Source organism: Lonchura striata, chromosome 28, assembly GCF_050655825.1.
Source record: "Lonchura striata isolate lonStrDom1 chromosome 28, ASM5065582v1, whole genome shotgun sequence".
NCBI lineage: Eukaryota > Metazoa > Chordata > Aves > Passeriformes > Estrildidae > Lonchura > Lonchura striata.
Genome location: NC_140730.1, coordinates 7064405 through 7081828, shown reverse-complemented (window position 1 = coordinate 7081828; position 17424 = coordinate 7064405). Strand labels below are relative to the sequence as shown.

General features: G+C 42.2%; 1 protein-coding gene across 12 annotated transcripts in view; it reads right to left on the bottom strand.

Annotated features, from left to right (window-relative positions):
* CERS4 (ceramide synthase 4) overlaps positions 1 to 17424 on the bottom strand; it is a 45317-nt gene that overhangs the window by 9696 nt on the left and 18197 nt on the right. For all 12 annotated transcript variants that reach the window (XM_085562721.1, XM_085562714.1, XM_085562719.1 and 9 more), the window contains 4 exons: positions 14512 to 14685; positions 7219 to 7336; positions 4685 to 4803; positions 2648 to 2705 (listed from right to left, as the gene is read on the bottom strand). In XM_085562721.1, the coding sequence (XP_085418847.1) occupies positions 2648 to 2705; positions 4685 to 4803; positions 7219 to 7336; positions 14512 to 14684 (468 nt within the window). In that variant the 5' untranslated portion in view covers position 14685. The remainder of the gene's footprint in view (positions 1 to 2647; positions 2706 to 4684; positions 4804 to 7218; positions 7337 to 14511; positions 14686 to 17424) is intronic.

Sequence of the window (17424 nt, the reverse complement as noted above, 5' to 3'; positions counted from 1 at the left end):
TGAAAACTGGTGTGTCAGGTATGTGTTTTTTCCTTTAACAATGAAGGTTATGCTGCAGTTTAAGTAATGACCTCTGAAAATATCCTATTTTGTTCAATAGAAAATTAGTAGTTTAGAACTTGGCAGTTTTGAAACCTTCATAGAAACATGGCAACTAAAGTCCCCAAGAGTCCTCCCTGCATGAAGCATGCTCTGCCTGGAGCTGTGCCCAGACTGGGTCAGAGCTCACAGAACACATCAACGCCTTGCACCTAATTTTATTTCAATTCTACAGGGCTCCAGGTATCAGAGATGAGGCAAGAAGGCAGCATTTCTTCTTCCCACTGAGCACTGCTGGTGTGTGGGCAATACAGAGGCAAAGCAGGAGGCAGTAGTTTTAGGTGCAGTGGTAATTTGGAACAGACACAGTCCCTGCTGACTGGGAGTGAGGTTGGGAATAGAATTTACAGCAATTACAGAATTTACATGTGCAGAACTGGGAGAGATGTGCAATATAGAACCAGAAAGCACAAAGCAAAAACTATGAAACAACTATGGCATACTGTTTACCTAAGCTAGAAAGGAACTTCAGATCCCTGAATTTCATCATTCCTCTATTCTCAGCAAATATAGCTGATTTCTGGTGGCCTACTGGAAGATAACTTTCTTTTGTTACAGGCTTTTTTCACTGACTTACGGGCAGAGGTTTTTGCTATCAGTCCAAAACTACTAATGCGGAATTTAAACATTTGCATTTTTCCTAAAGAAAGAAGGGACTTTCACAAAAACTAGTGCATGTTTAAAAGCTACTCAGGTTACAAAATAAACATGTGAAAGTCAGGAAATCTCACAGGTATATATGCCTGTCATGTTATTTCTTTGTCCTTCTTTTTAAAGTAGCCATTTTAATACAATTTAGGTAACAGAATAACATATTTGCTACAGGATCTAGAGGCGCTGTCTGTAGGATGGATGTCTCTCTTTTTTGTGAAAATTGTAAGAAGTGTGTTGAATAAAGAGATGAGTCACAAAAAGTGAAAATGGTATTTCATCCATATAGTGGACAGACAGCATGCTGAAGAATATGATTTTTGTCCCTTTGCCACAGGGCTCCTGTACAATGCTAAGCACGTCATCCAGACCAAATATCAATAGCTGGTCTCAAAGAACAGTTTTGATGTACAGATCCACAGAAGACTGCAGCTCAGGTTCAGATACCTTCACTTCTTAGCTACCTCATCCTCTAATTCTCTGTGGGAATCAAGGGCTTCCCTCTGGCTGCCCTGGCAGGTCTGGGACCCTGGCAGGGGTCAGGAACCTCCTGGACAGAGCCCCCAGAGACACTGGCTGTGATCTCTGTCCATGGAAAAGAGTTTTCAATCTTACAGGATGAATTACCAGCTCTGAGTGTTTGATATAAGTAATAATTAAGTGTGGCATGGGTGCAAAAGTAGAATTTTAGGATTCTAGATAAGGGGTTCAAAGGGGACAAGATGGAGGAAATTTGGTGTGCCTTGTACTTTTTCCTCCTTCTTCATGCCCTTCATGTTTCACTGTGGGGTTGGCATTTTTCTGTTGGTTCAGGCTGGGGACACACTGTCCAACGTAGATGACAGATATTGGCACGTTATTGTAAATCCAGCACAGGGAGTTTCTGGTATTTAATGTTTGTAACATCCCACTGAGGGCAGAGCCCCACACGCTGCCCTGCAGGACAGAGCTGGGCAGGGCAGCAGAACATGTGAGAGATCAACAGAATAAACAACCCTGAAACCAGCACAGACCAATTATGGCTTCTGCTTTGGCAGCGGGGCTGAAAGACAGAGACTTTCTACAATCTCAAAATCATCAATACCTCAGATTCCAACAATCTTCATACTTTAGAGTACCTTAAAATCTGACTTGAAAGTCTGTGTATCAAGTGTTACAGTGAGAGGTTACAAGGAGAGTTTGTGCCTGCTGCCTTGGGCTGTGCACATTTTGCATCACTTAACTCATCAGACTGTGCCAGAAGACTTTTGCAAAGCTCACTTAGGGAACCAGACACAGCAAAAGAGTCAGAGGAACATAAAAAACAGAAGCAGCAGATGGCCAATGCCCTAGTCCCAGCTCAGTGACCACAGCTCAGGGACAAGAGCACACCCATGGCTCCTGTTACCACTTCTGCCTGGTGAGGCAGTACAAACTGTATCAAGAGAACTCACTATTTATCAAATTGGAGAAAAGGCTGAGGCATGAGCCTGAACCAATAACACCCTGGATAAGGAAAAGAAATCTAGTAGATAACAATTATTAAATTGCAGTCCATACTCCAAAGGAAGCCAAATTTATTTACCTTAAAGAGGTATTGGATACAACACACAAACAGGCCCTGCAGCTTCCAGCTTAGGTAAGTATTCTATCTACTACCTGCAGAAATTTACTTTTATACAATCCCAGCTGCATTCTGCTTTGCCAGAAGAATAGGAAACATCTTGGTTCTGGAGCCCTTAAAATAAGCATGGTCCAGTATGTCTGTGGTCTCTTAAGTGTGCTATGCAGGGGATACACACCAACCTGTATGGAAAACCTCTAGAAGAAGATCTGAAAAGACATGTTTGACAACCAACTCTGCCATTCTTGCAGGCATTGGCTGGGTAGAACATCAGGTGACTGTGTGTATACTCACATCGTACAGGACAGCGAGTCCAGTGAAGAAAGAAATGATGTAAAATGTAAATCTCCAGCTACAAACAAACAAAACAAAGGACATTAGCATCCCATTCATTAACCCCTGAGCTGCAAGTCTGTGTATCCTCACACAAATTAAAAGAATAACTCTTTTAAGGCAAAGACACGTGTTAGTATGTTTAAGGTTTGACCAAAACAGGAGCAGCTCTTTGCATTTTATCAGCACATTTAACAGACTTCACAAAGAGCAATTCCTTTGCTGTAGAGATGGCAGAGGACACAAGAATCTTGCTGACTAAAATTCTGAGTAGAATAATCCCAAAGCTTCCCAGCAGTAGCAGATGCATTTGTAAAAGTGAAACAATGCCAATCTCTCTCCTAGTCCTTTGGAGATCCAGCCTGCTAAATTTGTTATCATGTACAGTAACTAATTATTGTCATGTTTGACCCAGTGAGGAGTCAGAAATGACTTTCCAACATTAAACCCACACAGAAGTACATACAAACTGTTTGTTCAGTTCAGTGGACAGAGGCAGGTCACCTGCATATTCACACACATAGTAAGGAATGGGGGAAATTTCAGCCCAACAGAATAAACAAGTTATAAAAAAACAAACCACAGGAAATATTAAAAGGTGTAAAACTGTCTAAACTAGTCCTTTAATATCCAAAAATCTCCATAACAATTCAGACATAACTGCATTTTGAGAGACTCCATCTGTCAATGAAAGCCCCAGGAATTCCAAGACAAAAATAAACTCTGTAAAGCTGCTACGTCACATCAGAGAACCATTCTGTCTACAGACTGCACACGGTGACAGAGGGCGGGGGTGGGGGAAGGACACTGTCCTCAGTGGGCTGAGGCAAAAAAGGATTTACTGTTTCCTACTTACTGTTACTATTTACTTCAAGTCATCAGAGGGCAGGGAGAGCTGATTTTCACTGAGATGGAGGCAGAATAAACATTGTTGCTTTACAACTCCTTATTCACTGTTTCTGTAAATATTTGTAACTACATGGAATATTATAAAACGTAATATACATCCTTTTCTTCTTTTTGAATTAGGGTTTTTAGGCAAGGGTTTTGAATTACAGGTGCAGTGTTAAATGGAGCACATGCTGATGAGCCCAAAGTTGATGCCTATCTTATGCATACAAATACACACTTTTAGATAGATGAATAGTGCTCCAGGTATTTAATGATTTCTTTTGCTTATGTGGCTTTCCTGGGGGATACCAATTCCTTACACAAATAGCAGAGCAGCTCCTTGTAAATAAGGCATTCCAGCCTACATGTGGAGAATCCTCCTTTTCTGTGGAAAGCTGAGCCAAGACTGACATTCAGATCTGTCTGTCCTGAGGTTTATTTTGTGCCTCCACATAACAAAGAGGATTTCCACACAGCTGTTTCCTAGGCATGTTTTGCTCTTTGCTCACACACTTCTGTGCTCACCCCCATGGAAGGGTGCTGGTTTATGACTTTCAGGATGCTGAGGACAAATGACAGCAGAATCCAATCCAGCCTGCTGCCTGTAGCTTTTGAAAGCAACAGTGTGCAAAATAGTTGCAGAAAAGGTGCAGCAGAAGGAATCTATGCAAAAAGGGAAACCATGGGAAAGGCAAAAGAAAGGATGCATTTTTAGTAGGTACTGAAGCAGCAGCAGAGCACTAAGATGTAAACAGCAGAGAGTTTTTCAGGTTCAAATGTGTGTCAGAGCAGGATGTCAGTGTGACAAAGTCAGGAAAAGTCAGAAACAAGGACCCAGTAAGGAATAAAGGTACAGCGGTAAAAGGAGACTTGGGATTACAAATAAGGGGGAAAAGAAAGAAATGTTTCCATAACAGAGAAGCAGCAGAGAGTTATATCAGAGCCAAGTGGGTCAGGGAAGACCCAAGATGGTCTCTGCAAAGGGATGGAGGGCAGACAGGGAGCTGGGATCTCTGTGTAGGGATGGAGGGCTGGGGGATGCAGTGAGCTCTCTGTGGAGCTCAGCTCTGGTGAAAACTTGAGTTCATGGCTTGTGCTCCTGCTCACCAGGCCTCGCTGAACTTCTTGGACAGACTGGGCCGGTCCATGTTCCTCCGGTGCCGGAACCACTTCTCCACCTTCCGCACTGGCAGGTCACATTGCTTAGCTAAACTGAGCAGATCACCCTGGAAAACAGGTGAGGCAGCAGGCTCAGATCCAGATTCAAAGGCCAGACAGGGCAGTATCTCATCTGACCCACCACAGAGCCCAGCTGGAGCCCCTGGCCAGCCTAAGTCTGTTCAGGCTAAGGCATCTTTCTGAAAGCTGTCCATTCCTGCTGTAAAGATCTTGGATACTACAAAATCTTTCCATTCCCCTCCAATCAATTGGTTATAAATACTAATGTTGAAACTTCTAATTTTTTTATGTTAACTACCCCAGTTTCAAACTAGTCTTGTCTCCTCGCATGAGTTTGTTGCCTAATCACTTCCCCACCCTATCTTCAGGGGCCAAATCCTTCCAATTTGTCACTCCAATAAAGATCATTGCACAGATTAAATAATATTTTATGGTTCTCCACTAAATCTTGTCACGCCTCTCAGCAATTCGGACGCAGTATCACAGTGGATGTCATGAGCAGAGGCAACATTTTCCTACTGCATATTCTCCTCTTGTGGTAAACCTGTTAGGGGTAATGCTTCAATATATAACTCACAGAAATCCTACAATTACCTTCCTTCTTGTCCTTAGGCTGTTAAGAGTTTGTCATGTTTTATATTCCTACTTGGAAGTGTCATCATGGATAACCTTATTTTTTAAGTAAAGCAATAGTTTCTCATGGAATGCATTTACCTGAATTGGTACCATGTGAGAGTGGCCTATATACTTTGAGCATGCTGTACAAAAATAAATTGTTTACCAATTTTTAGATATGCTGCTTTCAGATACGCTGTTTTTTGAGCCCTGTTCTGGAGGTGGAGACAAATGGAGATGCTAATTTACATTCTCCAACTGCTTCATCATAAGGAATTCCTCCCAAGAAATGGCTGCCAAGAACTGCAAAATCTCATATTGTACTGGACAAGTAAAAACTGCCTCTAACAGTGGTTTGAGAGCTCATGGGAGGGGAAGGAGCCAGCACACTGGCTGAGCTGTATCCAGTGAGTGGAGGGAGCCAGGCAGTTCCTGTTCCACCTCATACTGCTTTCTCATGGTGAGGATCTGTTCCAGTATCCCAGATCTGCTGGGAGAAAAGCACCACTTCAGTGCAACAGAGGTGCAGATAGAGCTCTGGGAAAAACCTGCTGGCAGAGCCAGGTCTTGAGTTAGATCTCTGCTGTAGAAGCAGTTATACTGAGAAATGTTTGGATTTTGGGGACAGAAAGGCAAGAGGAAGGTCAGCCACACTGACAAGTGTCCCTCAGAACACTCCTTCCCACTGCTGCAGAGATGGGCTGACTGCACTACCCAGATCAATGCCTGCATTTTTATTTTAGTCTCTTTTGCTTTATTTCTAACCTGGTACTGCATGTCCTGGGGCTCCTCATGCCCCACTGCACCAAAACCATGCTGCAACAGTCTTGGTGAAGCAATGTGTTTGGAGTAGTCCTTGGGACTGGAACACCCTACTCACCCATCCTCTATAAGAGTTTACAGCTATTGCTTTGAGGCCAAGAGAAAATCTACAAAAACAAGCTGAAATAAAATCAGATTGCTTTTCTTATCACAGAGTTCACACCCAGGGACTTCACTGACCAGGTTAAATTCTAATATTGCATGACAATTCATAATCCTGCTAGTGGTTTTTCCCATCAGCAGCAGCCATTATAACTCTGGGTCATCTTGCCAATTTCTTGAAGAACACTTTTCTTATCCCTCAGGGGACAACTACCCACCAGTTGTGTTTGCAGGTTTCTGAAGCCCCTCACAATCTCTGTGATGATGGCCAAGAGTCTGGCTTCTTGCAAGGCCAATCTCAAACTCATGGATTGCATGGTAACAGAATGACCCAGTCTAGGACTACAAGATCAAGCAAGACACATTGGCTGAGCTGCAGGACTAGCAATGTGGGAATTCAAGGCAGCCAATCTTTTACAAGATTTGCCAGTACATGAAAAGAAGCCATCACAGAATGGCTGGAGTTGGAAGGGACCATGGAGATCACCTCGTCCAGCGGACCTTGCTCAAATAGAGCTGCCTAGAGCCAGGTGTCAAGAACCATGTCCAGAGAGCTTTGAGTTTTCCCAAGGATATAAATTCCCAACTTCCCTGGGCACCCTCACAGTAAGAAGGTGCCACTGATGTTCAGGCAGAGCCCCCTGTGCTGCAGCTTGTGCTGTGTATAGGGTAAGCAGGGACAGGAGCTGTCACTGTTCCTTTTGGGAGCAATTTCTTCCCAGGTGTTCAGAAGCAGAACTCAGAGCTGATGGCATTGCAGGAGAACCCTCCTGGCAGGCTGCTCTCAGGTAACCAGTGCTACAGCGTTTCCTTTCTTGAGCTTCTAGATATGAATGGCATTGCTAAACTTCAGGATTCCAAACGGGATTTTCTTTGGCTAAAGACACAAAATCTACAGGAAAGCAAAGAAAGAAGGGACTCACCTCTTTAGGGTTCTTGTGGCGTGTACCATAGAATATTTCCAGCACAGGGTTGGGCTGAGCTTTTGGTCTCTGCTTGTCTCTCACACCCAATTTGGTACTGAGGGGCAGGGCTATGGCTCTGCAAAAGAAAACATAAAGGGTCAGCCAAAAATAGAACAGTGATTTCTGATTTTGCAGCACTGTTAAAACATGATGCAGTACATAACAGCTGCTTCCCACATGTGAATCTAAACATAAGTATCATGTAAAGCAGGTAAAATCACAAACCTACCATGGAAACTGTTGGACTTGAACCCTACTGCTCTGAGCTCTGTGCTGTATTATTCAAAATTACATGAGGCTGGCAAATGTGATATCCTCCTTTGTCAGCTTCTGAATCACCAGTCATGTGTCTCTGGAGTCCTTGCAGCTCATGGGGAGTACCACATTGGTGATAAGGCCTAAATGTTGTTCCCTGCTTGATCTAGAACATGGAACATACATGGCATCCACCTGAGCTAAGGCCTTGGCTCAGGATCAAGAGGGAGGCTCTGCCATAGGTGTATCATTAGTGTAGAAGAAATGTCCTGAAACAGGAAGCCATTTGGTCTTTCCTGAGTAACTTACCTCCATGTTTCCTAATATAAATCAAACACAGTTGCAAAATAAGGACATGGCAACTAGAAATCTTGTCACAAGGAATGGATGTTTGCATGTTTGCACTAGCTGTGCATCTTCAGTCTTTCATGGTGAAACAAAGGAAAAAAAAAAAAAAACCAAGAAAACCTGCATAAATAGAAAAACACTATCCAAGGAAAACTGCTCAGAGAATTCCTGTGCTCAACAACTCAACACCTATACAACCAACTCTCTTCTCTACCTCAGCAGCAGGAAACATCCTCTTCAAAGGTGTGAATTGAGATCTTGCATAAATACAGCACAAAGAGGAAACCTGTCAAATAATTTTTTAAAAAAATACCCAAATCATCTGAATTTTACTTTAGTTTCTCGAGAATTAGATGTTCTTATTAACTACTCCCTTTTACACACTGCCACTGGGGAAGTGTCTCTGTGTTACTGCAAACTGGTGCTGAAGCTGAGCCCCACACCTGCTCTGCCTGGTCACTCCTGATGTCCAGGCAAGTCCTCTGATGTGCTCTTCCTAATGATTTGGACACAGAATATTTTTTTTTTCTTTCACTTTGCTTAAAGAAAGCTGCAAAAGCTATTTCAGTGTGTAGGTGTTTAAAGGTGTTCTACTTCAAAACAGTATGGGATATATTTATGGCTGTGATTATCTGGTGTGGTTACCTGTGGTTTCAGCTAGTCATAGAGCTTATACTCCATATGCATGTCTTTAGGGACTATTTCAGGTTCAGAATTCTCCAAATGGGTATTTTAGACATTGTCTTCTCAAGAACTCATTTCTTAATTTAATTAACAATTATTAAAAAAAAAAAATATGAAAAGACCCCCCTACCTAAGGAATGCTGTAATTTCTGTTAAACCACAGAATGGGTATACATTTTGCTCACTCATATAACAGTTCTCACTTTTCTTTTGAACAGTCAGCCCACCTGCCTGTGTATCAATTGTTCTTTGTCATTATCTCTGGGAAATTCCTTTGGCACCACTGGCTAGAGGAACATTCAAAGACATACCAAGACCAACAAAAATTACATGTTTCTATCATAAAAGAAGGGCCAGGGCTAAGTGTGCTTGCTGGCAGCAAGATGCATAGTGATCACAAAAACATGGGTAAGCATTAACTAGTTTCAGTGAAATTTAGCAGCACTCTGGCACTCCTGCTGGGTGGCAAAAGAATATATCCATCACTGGGAATTCTGGGGTTTGGCTCTGACTGTTCTCAATAAATGTTTTAAGTGCATCTAATGACTTTTTTCTATATGAAGTGATTGGTTTAAGAAGAGTGATACTGGACCAGCAGGTCCGGTGCTAAGAACAATAACACAGTATCTCAGTAGTATCCATAACACCACTGAAGCTGGGAAAACATCTATTTTAAGATCTGCATTAGATCTTGGTTCTTGTATTAAACAGTGGGCTTGATCTTTCTCTTTCAAAGAACAGGCATAAATACAAGCACCTCTGAAGAGGAAGATGTAATCAATTCTATTGTTGAAAACAACCTTATTGCCACTTCTTATCAGGCCATATTGGGAACTAAAATGTATGACATTTTCCAGATACATTAAACAAAGACAATGTCAGGTGTCAATGTAGCTTTCCAACAAATTTATTTTACTGAAAAGTGTCCTGAAAATTTTCTTAATTTTGTTTAATCCCTGACTTGTTTATATTTCCTGCTGATTTCTTATGGTCATGGCATGAAATCTCACTGTAACAGAAACAAGCCAGCTGCAGTGGATGAAGACAGGGTGTAACCAGTTACAATTACTTTGTTGTTGAGGTTTTCAGTTTACCCATGATTTATGGAACCAATCCTACTTTTATGAACATCATTGGGAAACCAAGGCCTGAAATTCTTCCTAAGGGACATTTGCATGTGTTAGCTGTATGCTCTGACTCAGTTCTCAGTTAAGTCCTGTTCCAAGAACAGCCCTAAAAGGATGATGCTAGTACTGATTTCAACATTACAGATATGTCATCTCAATGGCAGGGACAGCCTCATCATGGCACTTTATCAGCTCTCTGCAAGACAAAAGGGTAAATCTGAGGACTAAACTCTGCCCCTCTCAGACACAGTCAGGGAGATGATTCTCATCACCAGCCTACTCCTCCATCAGTGAGCACCTCTCACTCCATATTTTACATGGCAGAGTTCTCACCAAGGCACTTTATTGAGTAATCACAGAACAAACTGTCTTGTGCAAAACCTCCTGAAGTCGAAACTAAGTGGATTTATCATAAATGGGGTTAAACTGCTACTATCCCACCTTTCAAAAGTGGGCTACACTCCTTCTGCAGAGGCTTTCAGAGTTAGTGTGAGGTAAAACAAAACAAAACCAAAACAAACAAACAAACAAAAAAAAAAAAACCAACCAAAAAACTTTGGGGGTGGATTTAAAAAAAAAATTATCTATAAGGGTGCCACTTGCAAATACCTTCAAGTACTAAGAAATGCAGAACTGGTGACAGCAGCAATCTGAACTTCTGTTCTTTGAACTGCACAGTCTCTTTTGATCTGCTTTCCTTTGGCACAGGGCTATTGCTATGCTCCTGGCGTAGTCTCTGCTTCTCCTGCTTGCAGATGTTCCACACTGACTGTGCCATTTGATACAAGGCCTGGATTCACTACAGTGCTGCTGTTCAAACAGAGTTAGGTCCCTTTTCAGTTAAATGCTGCAATGTGCCCCTCATCTTTGCACCAAGCCCTGCCTGTAAGACCTTAACAGCAAACTGTTTCCAGATCCTTCCTGATTATTGATCAACAACAAAAGTCTCTATGCAAAATAAACTTTAGAATGATTAATTTCTAAATTAAATACTCAGAACTGGTGTCCTTTCCTTCTTTTGGTCTTGAGTTCAAGTATCTGTTCCTGGCTGATGAAGAGTGTCCATTTCTTTAAATGTACAACATGTGAGTCACATCCTGACACCACCCTTCCACAAAGAGACCTAGTATTTCTGACTAAAATCCTCTTCTAGCGAAATCTGGGAACTGTGTGGATTCAAATTCACTGACAACTCCGTTCAAGTGACCACCACCAAAAAATCCCTGGACAAGTCTAAAATCAGACAAATAAAATATTGTATGTAAAGAATGGTTTTCAGTAGCTTTACTATTACTCAAAGGACACATTGCCACATTTTACTAACCATGCAGGCAAGAAACACCTTGCAATATTCCTTCAGAATAATAGCTTTCCAAGAACTTGATTTTTACAAAAATGGTCTTAAACATTACATAACTAGAAGAGAAGCCAACATTCTTGCAGGACTATGTCCAGGGAAAATTCTGCTAAGTAAAAGCAAACTCCAAGTTATGGTTGCAGAATATATCTCCTACTCACAAGTGCAATCTGCAAATATTAAAGGAACAAGGGAAGTTCCCAAGTTCTATCCTCTCTATCCTTTGGACATCATTCATTGCTTCCCCCAGTTCCTGCCTCAGTACTGTGGCATAACCCAGCACTGCAGCAGAAATGGGCTTTCTACTCTCCTGAAGCACTGAATCCACCTTTCCCCACCTTCCTCAGCACAAACCAGCTCACAGGGGACTTGCTCCACAACCTGTGAGCTGTTTCTTCTCCCCCAGGGCTGCACCCACAACCTCCTCAGCTCTCCCAGGCCACACCCAGACACCCCAGGTCCTCTTCCCACAGCCAGCACCTCATCCCCTGCATCACTGGCTCTTAGAAGGATGTTGCTGTCTCAGTTTTCCCCAGTTCAGCCAGCCAGTGCAAAGGAGAGGAAAAATCCATCCTTACACATGTTTAATGCCTAAAAAAAGGATGAAACAATCGGTCCCAGCACAGCAGCTGATGCAGATATTGCAGAAAATCCTCCAGACTTCCCCTGCCTCTTATTTACCTGTAGTTCTGATCATATGAACACATTATAACATCTCTGAAATCCCAAAGCAGACGCCACCAGGAACTATCTAGAGAGAGAAAAACATGGCACCCAATGCAGAGTTGCAAGCAATAGCTGGTGGTGGCTGAGGGTAGAATAAATTGCCAGAGGGCAAGCTACAGCCACCAAACCCAAATCTGTCTACTAGTTACAGCCACTCATTTCAATCTGCAAACCAGGTGTCCAAAGAAATACAGTCAGGGTTATCTACACAGAAAATGAGAAATAAACACACATTTCTTTTTGCAATTCACAAACTTGGTGTAAATTAATTTAAACAGGGCCAGTGCCACTGTTTAAAGATACAGATAAAGCAATGGAGAAACTGAAGGCTGGATTCACACCTCACCTTCCCAGGGGAAGCTTTCTTCTCCAGGATGAACTGGATGTGAAACAGTAATGATTCAGAATGAGAAAAAGTCATGCTGAAATAAATTACTGCAGAGTTAGGACAAACAAGAATACAGCTCAGAACACCGGCTTGTAATTTGCATAGGTAAAATAGTGCTATGATTATAGGCTTCCTGGACCTGTAAAATGGGCTTGTGATGTTATCTTTTTCAAGGGTGTGACATGTAGCTTTTATGTAATGAAGTTTGTGAATCAAAACAGCTTTAAAATTAATGAGTAGGACCAGGCCTGTGGAAACACTCCCAGCTGAGGCAGCACTTGCATGGGAAAGAAAAAATCTTTTTACTTGGCCATTGGCATGTAAAAGCAGATTAAAAAGATATTTAGATTGACTGGGAGTGGTGTGGCAGGAGGTAGGCAAATAAAGGGACACAAATAAAGAGTCACAGAAGCACAGAATCAGAGATGCTGAAAGGGGCCTCTGGAGATCACCCAGCCCAACCCTCCTGCTCCAGCAGGCTGCATGGGCTATGTCCAGCTGGGCATCATGTATCTCTGCCCATGCAGACTCCTTTCTTCTCTGGGGAAGTTGTTCCAATGTTTAAGCACCGTCACAGTAAGAAGACAGCTTTTGTAAGTGCAGTTGGAGCATCATGCAGTTTGTGCCCATTGAATCGTGTCCTGAACCACCACAGGGAAGAGTTTGGCTGCTCCTTCTTCCTGGCCATGTCTTGCACTGGGGAGCCATAAATTGGCCAAGTGCCAGTCAGTGGCACATGGGCCCAATTTCCAACCCCACACCAGAAGCACATCTGTGTCACTGACCAGCAGGGCCCACCTGAAGGAGTAGGGAATCCAGCCAGGTCTCGTGCACCAGCAGGGAAGAAATGTGTCACTTGTGTTTTAATGACTACCTAGAGCACCTTGGTTTCCACATGAATAGAGGTAACCAAGCTGGCCATGTCCCCAGGAAAGTCCAGGATAAAAACCATGGAATTTATGGAATGGACACTGAACATATTGTTTACAAAGAGGAGATTTTAATTCCAATCTTATATCATCCTAAAATTATTATTTCAGTAATTACTCACATATTTGGTTTTAATAAAATACCCCAAATTATAGCCAGTATTTTTAGATAAAAATACTCTCATAGGAGAGCTCAGAATAATTTCAACTTCTATTTGTTTTTCCAAGCTACTCTTGTGTCACAGAGAATCTGCAGAAGAAACATCTTTCTAGTCTACAGAAAAGTCCATTTCCATTTTGTTATGCAGCAACTTTTCAAAAAAAAAAAGAGAAAACATTTTTTAAAATGTCATTTCCACCCATCTTTCTAAGCTTAAAACCACCAAAGATTTCAAATAATTACCTCTTCAGAGAGCTACTAAGAATACTGGGTTTTGAATATACTAAAAAACACTTTAAAGTGTATTCAATATCACGAAGGGGATTTGCTCTGCAGTCTTAACTACAGTTAATGCTGTAGTAAATCTCAGTTTTCCACCAGCAAATCATATGTCACCAATCACATTAACTCTTGTCCAAACTGCATCAAGGAATGGCACCAGTTCAGGACTTTAATAATTAAACTCAAAGTTAGTGACACCTGCAGGATTTCTTGTTATACTTTTGTCATAATGCCCAAATTTTCTGTCCTGAAGTGTAATGTGCAAAACATTCAAATGGTTCTGGCCAGAAAGATCCTTGAGTCAGAGTAACTTCTTGTGCCAGCACTGGAGTATGATATCACAGAGTTTGCAAAAAGCAGCCCCAAAAGCAGATCTGGTAGCAGAATGTGGGGAGCAGAAATCCTGGCAGCCCAGCACTGAGGGGTCTGTAGCAACTGTAAGTCAGAGGAAGCAGCTACAAATGTGTGTCCCTGGCAGAGAGCAGTGGCACTGCCAGGGGGTCAGTGCCACACAGCCCCCTGTGCTAAGCAGGGCTGATGCTGAGGCACAGGGCTCAGCCCAATCTGATGCATCTTGTTCAGGTTTGTCTATCAGGTACAATACTCCAGATTCCCATCACTCAAGATAAAGGAGATTTAACTGTATGATGGAGTCTTAACACGTTTTCTGCCACACTCAATCCAGAAATAGCAAGTAATATACAACATACACAAACCAGCAAAACACACACATAAACCTCACTTACACTGATCTATGTGTACAAAGTCACAATGCTTGCAAATAGACCCCAAGGATAGGGTTTGTGCTCATCTTTAGCCAGTACACAGGGCTGAAAAGAAGGAGCTGAAAAATGCATCTACGTCAGCACACTTTGCGACATGGAGTCTCTGTGGACCTCTTCAGTCATGCACTGGCATAGACAACAAAGCCAGCTTTTCGACCCAAACTGCTCCCATTGCACCTAAGAAACCACAAACACTATTAAATAACTTACCTTTCAAAGGCACATCGAATTACTACCAAGATTAAAGCAAAAGGGATACTGAGCAGGAGATCACGAGGTTGAGGGTAATGAGTGTCTTCAGATTCTTGCATGTCCTCCCAGGTGATTCCTGGGGGCAGCCAGAACTCGTGCTGCCACAGCCACTCATACAGAGAGCGAGCCATCCTGGAAGGAAGAGAGACCAGGATAAAGTGAGCCCTGCACACAAGAAAACCTGTCAGCACAAGCCGGTGCAGCCTAGGAAGGATTACACCCTTGCTGAGGTGGCATCTGGTTCTGGAAGCAGAGCAGCTGTGGGATGCAGCACTGCCCAAGGAACTGATAACCTGTTCACAGATCCTTATCGTGTGCTTGGTAAATGCTGACTCCTGGCACCAAACCAAAACTGGGGTAAAATGGAGAAAAGTGCCTCAGAATTCAACAGAGTATTAGTGCCAAACTTCTCAGTTTCAGCAACTCCTCTCTATAGCTTGGTACTGTGGGGATGCAGTAAGTCTGCTCTACTTTTTATGTATATATCCTTATTTTTCAGTTTTTGATATTTTGTATTTATTTGTTTCTATTTACAGATTATCATTCCATTATCTCTGTGTGTGTATGCATTATACTTATTCTGAGACTTCGCCTTATAAAAGAAAAAACATCAGCTTTTTGCTTTGAATTATTAAGGAAGGTACTTCAGGTAAGAATTTTTGTGCTAGGTGGATTTTGTGCTGGGTTCTTAATGCAATTTTAACAACTATGCTTGACTGTGCAATCTACATATATGATCAGTGAATTTAGCAGCAAAATCAACAGCAGAATTTTGATAATGACAATTGAACACACAAATACTGTTTCTAGATAACTCTACCTCATACAGAAATATGAGCTGCACCGCCCTCCAATAGATATTGCTCATTCTTAGCTTGTAACAACCAACATCCCAAACACAAGCTCTGAAGTCAAACAGACTCAGTGCAGCCACAGAAGGATGAAATGGGAATGAAATGCCGATTGGATAATCAGAACAGTGCACAGGAGATGCCACCTTAGGAAACTAGGCGAAAAGCATACAATTTGTCTGGTCCAAGTATTATAAAGCTCCTCTTCAAGCACAGTCCCAAGGCCTGGTCTATTTTCTGCAAGAACTGCCTATCAAATCAAAAATTAATCAGACATTTTATTTTGAAGATATCTGTAATTCTGATGCAATTTCTCTGTTAAACTCATTCCACATTTTGGTGTCTGAGGGATATTTTCTAAATCACAACCATGGAGTCATAGAATGGGCTGGGTTAGACAGGACCTTGAATTTCATTCCACCTCCTGCCATGGGCAGGGACAACTTCCACTATCCCAGGCTGCTCCAAGCCCTGTCCAACATTGGCTTGGACATTTCTAGGGATCCAAGGGCAGCCACAGCTGCTCTGAGTAACCTTTGCCAGGGCCTCACCACCCTCATGGGGAAGAATTTCTTCCTAATATCTAATTTAAATCTACTGTCTCTCAGTTTGAAGGCATTCCTCCATGTCCTGTCCCTCTAAGCCCTTATAAAAGTATCTCTCCATCTCTCTTGTAGGCTCCCTTCAGGCACTGGAATGAAATGTAACATCTTTTCTTGATTTGGACATTACTATTCTTCTCAATGTGTCTTTTCATCTGACTACAACAGGGAAAAACAGGATTCTATTTCAACAAATTTGACTCATTTCTCCTGGCACATGCACATCTAATTCAGTTTGAGGCCAAAGCTGCTTAAAAATATATGTATAATTGATAGTAAGTGGATGCAAGTTTTCTAATCACTTATAAAAATATATATATATCATATATAGAATTTCTATATCATATATAGAAAACAGGAAAACTTTTCCCAAAGAAAAAGGAAAACCATCTTATGAAAAATGCATTCTTCTCCTCCCCTGTGCACTGCCTGATTTCAGCTTTTCAGAATAATACCCACAGCATAAAAATCCTCCTAAAAATCAAGAACCTGACATACTGAAGAATTGCAACCAAAAGAAATGGAAGTAAAAAGAACATCCAGTGTTTACTAGAGTTCAGGTTGACAATAATAAACAGCATTTTCTTTCTGGTGTAGCTTCTGGGCCTCTGGAAACTGCAGTTTTGATGCCACTTCCAGGCTGCTCTCCATTCCTCCTTCTAGCTCTTCTTCTTCCAAACAATGCCTGGATAAAAAACCACTGGCACACAAAATGGAGATAAACAGGGTTTATAGATTCTTCAAATCCTGTTTTAAGAGCCTGACTAGCCGGATGCAACAGTTTTTGAACTGCCTGCCAAATCTCAAGTCTCTACAGCTCTCAGGGGCCTAGAGGATAATCTACCTGTCCCCACCAAGGCTGTTTGGAGGTGGGAACATTTGCTACCAACCACTGTTCCTCTGGCAGGGCTGTAGGATCCTTTAGGACAATTCCCTTTGTGCTCCAGCAAAAACAGCTGAAGCCAGGATCGTGGAGGTTGGTGATGGCTCCCTGGTGACAGAGAGAACTGAAGCACACATACTGCCAGAAAAAACTTTTCAGACTACTCAGTGAACATGCTACTCACCAGTACAGCTCCACTTGGGTGACACAACCCTGTGCCCATGGGACAGGCTGGGCTGTGCTGCCCAAGCCTCTGTGAACCATTTTTTCAGGATGTCCCCAAACTTCCTATAGACTGTGTGAGCCCAGGTTTCTCAAAAAAAGTCTACATTTTTAGAGAAGAATGTGTTTGTGTAGAAGCAAACTGTATATGGGCTTAGCCTACGATGAATTCAACATCCTGTCACCATGAAGCATGGTGACACCACACCAAAACAACTTTTGCACTTCAGACAGTACAGGATACCAGCCTGAAAAGCCAGATAACCTAAGTGAGGTACCTGAATTGCAAAGAACTTTACAGGCATTGAACATA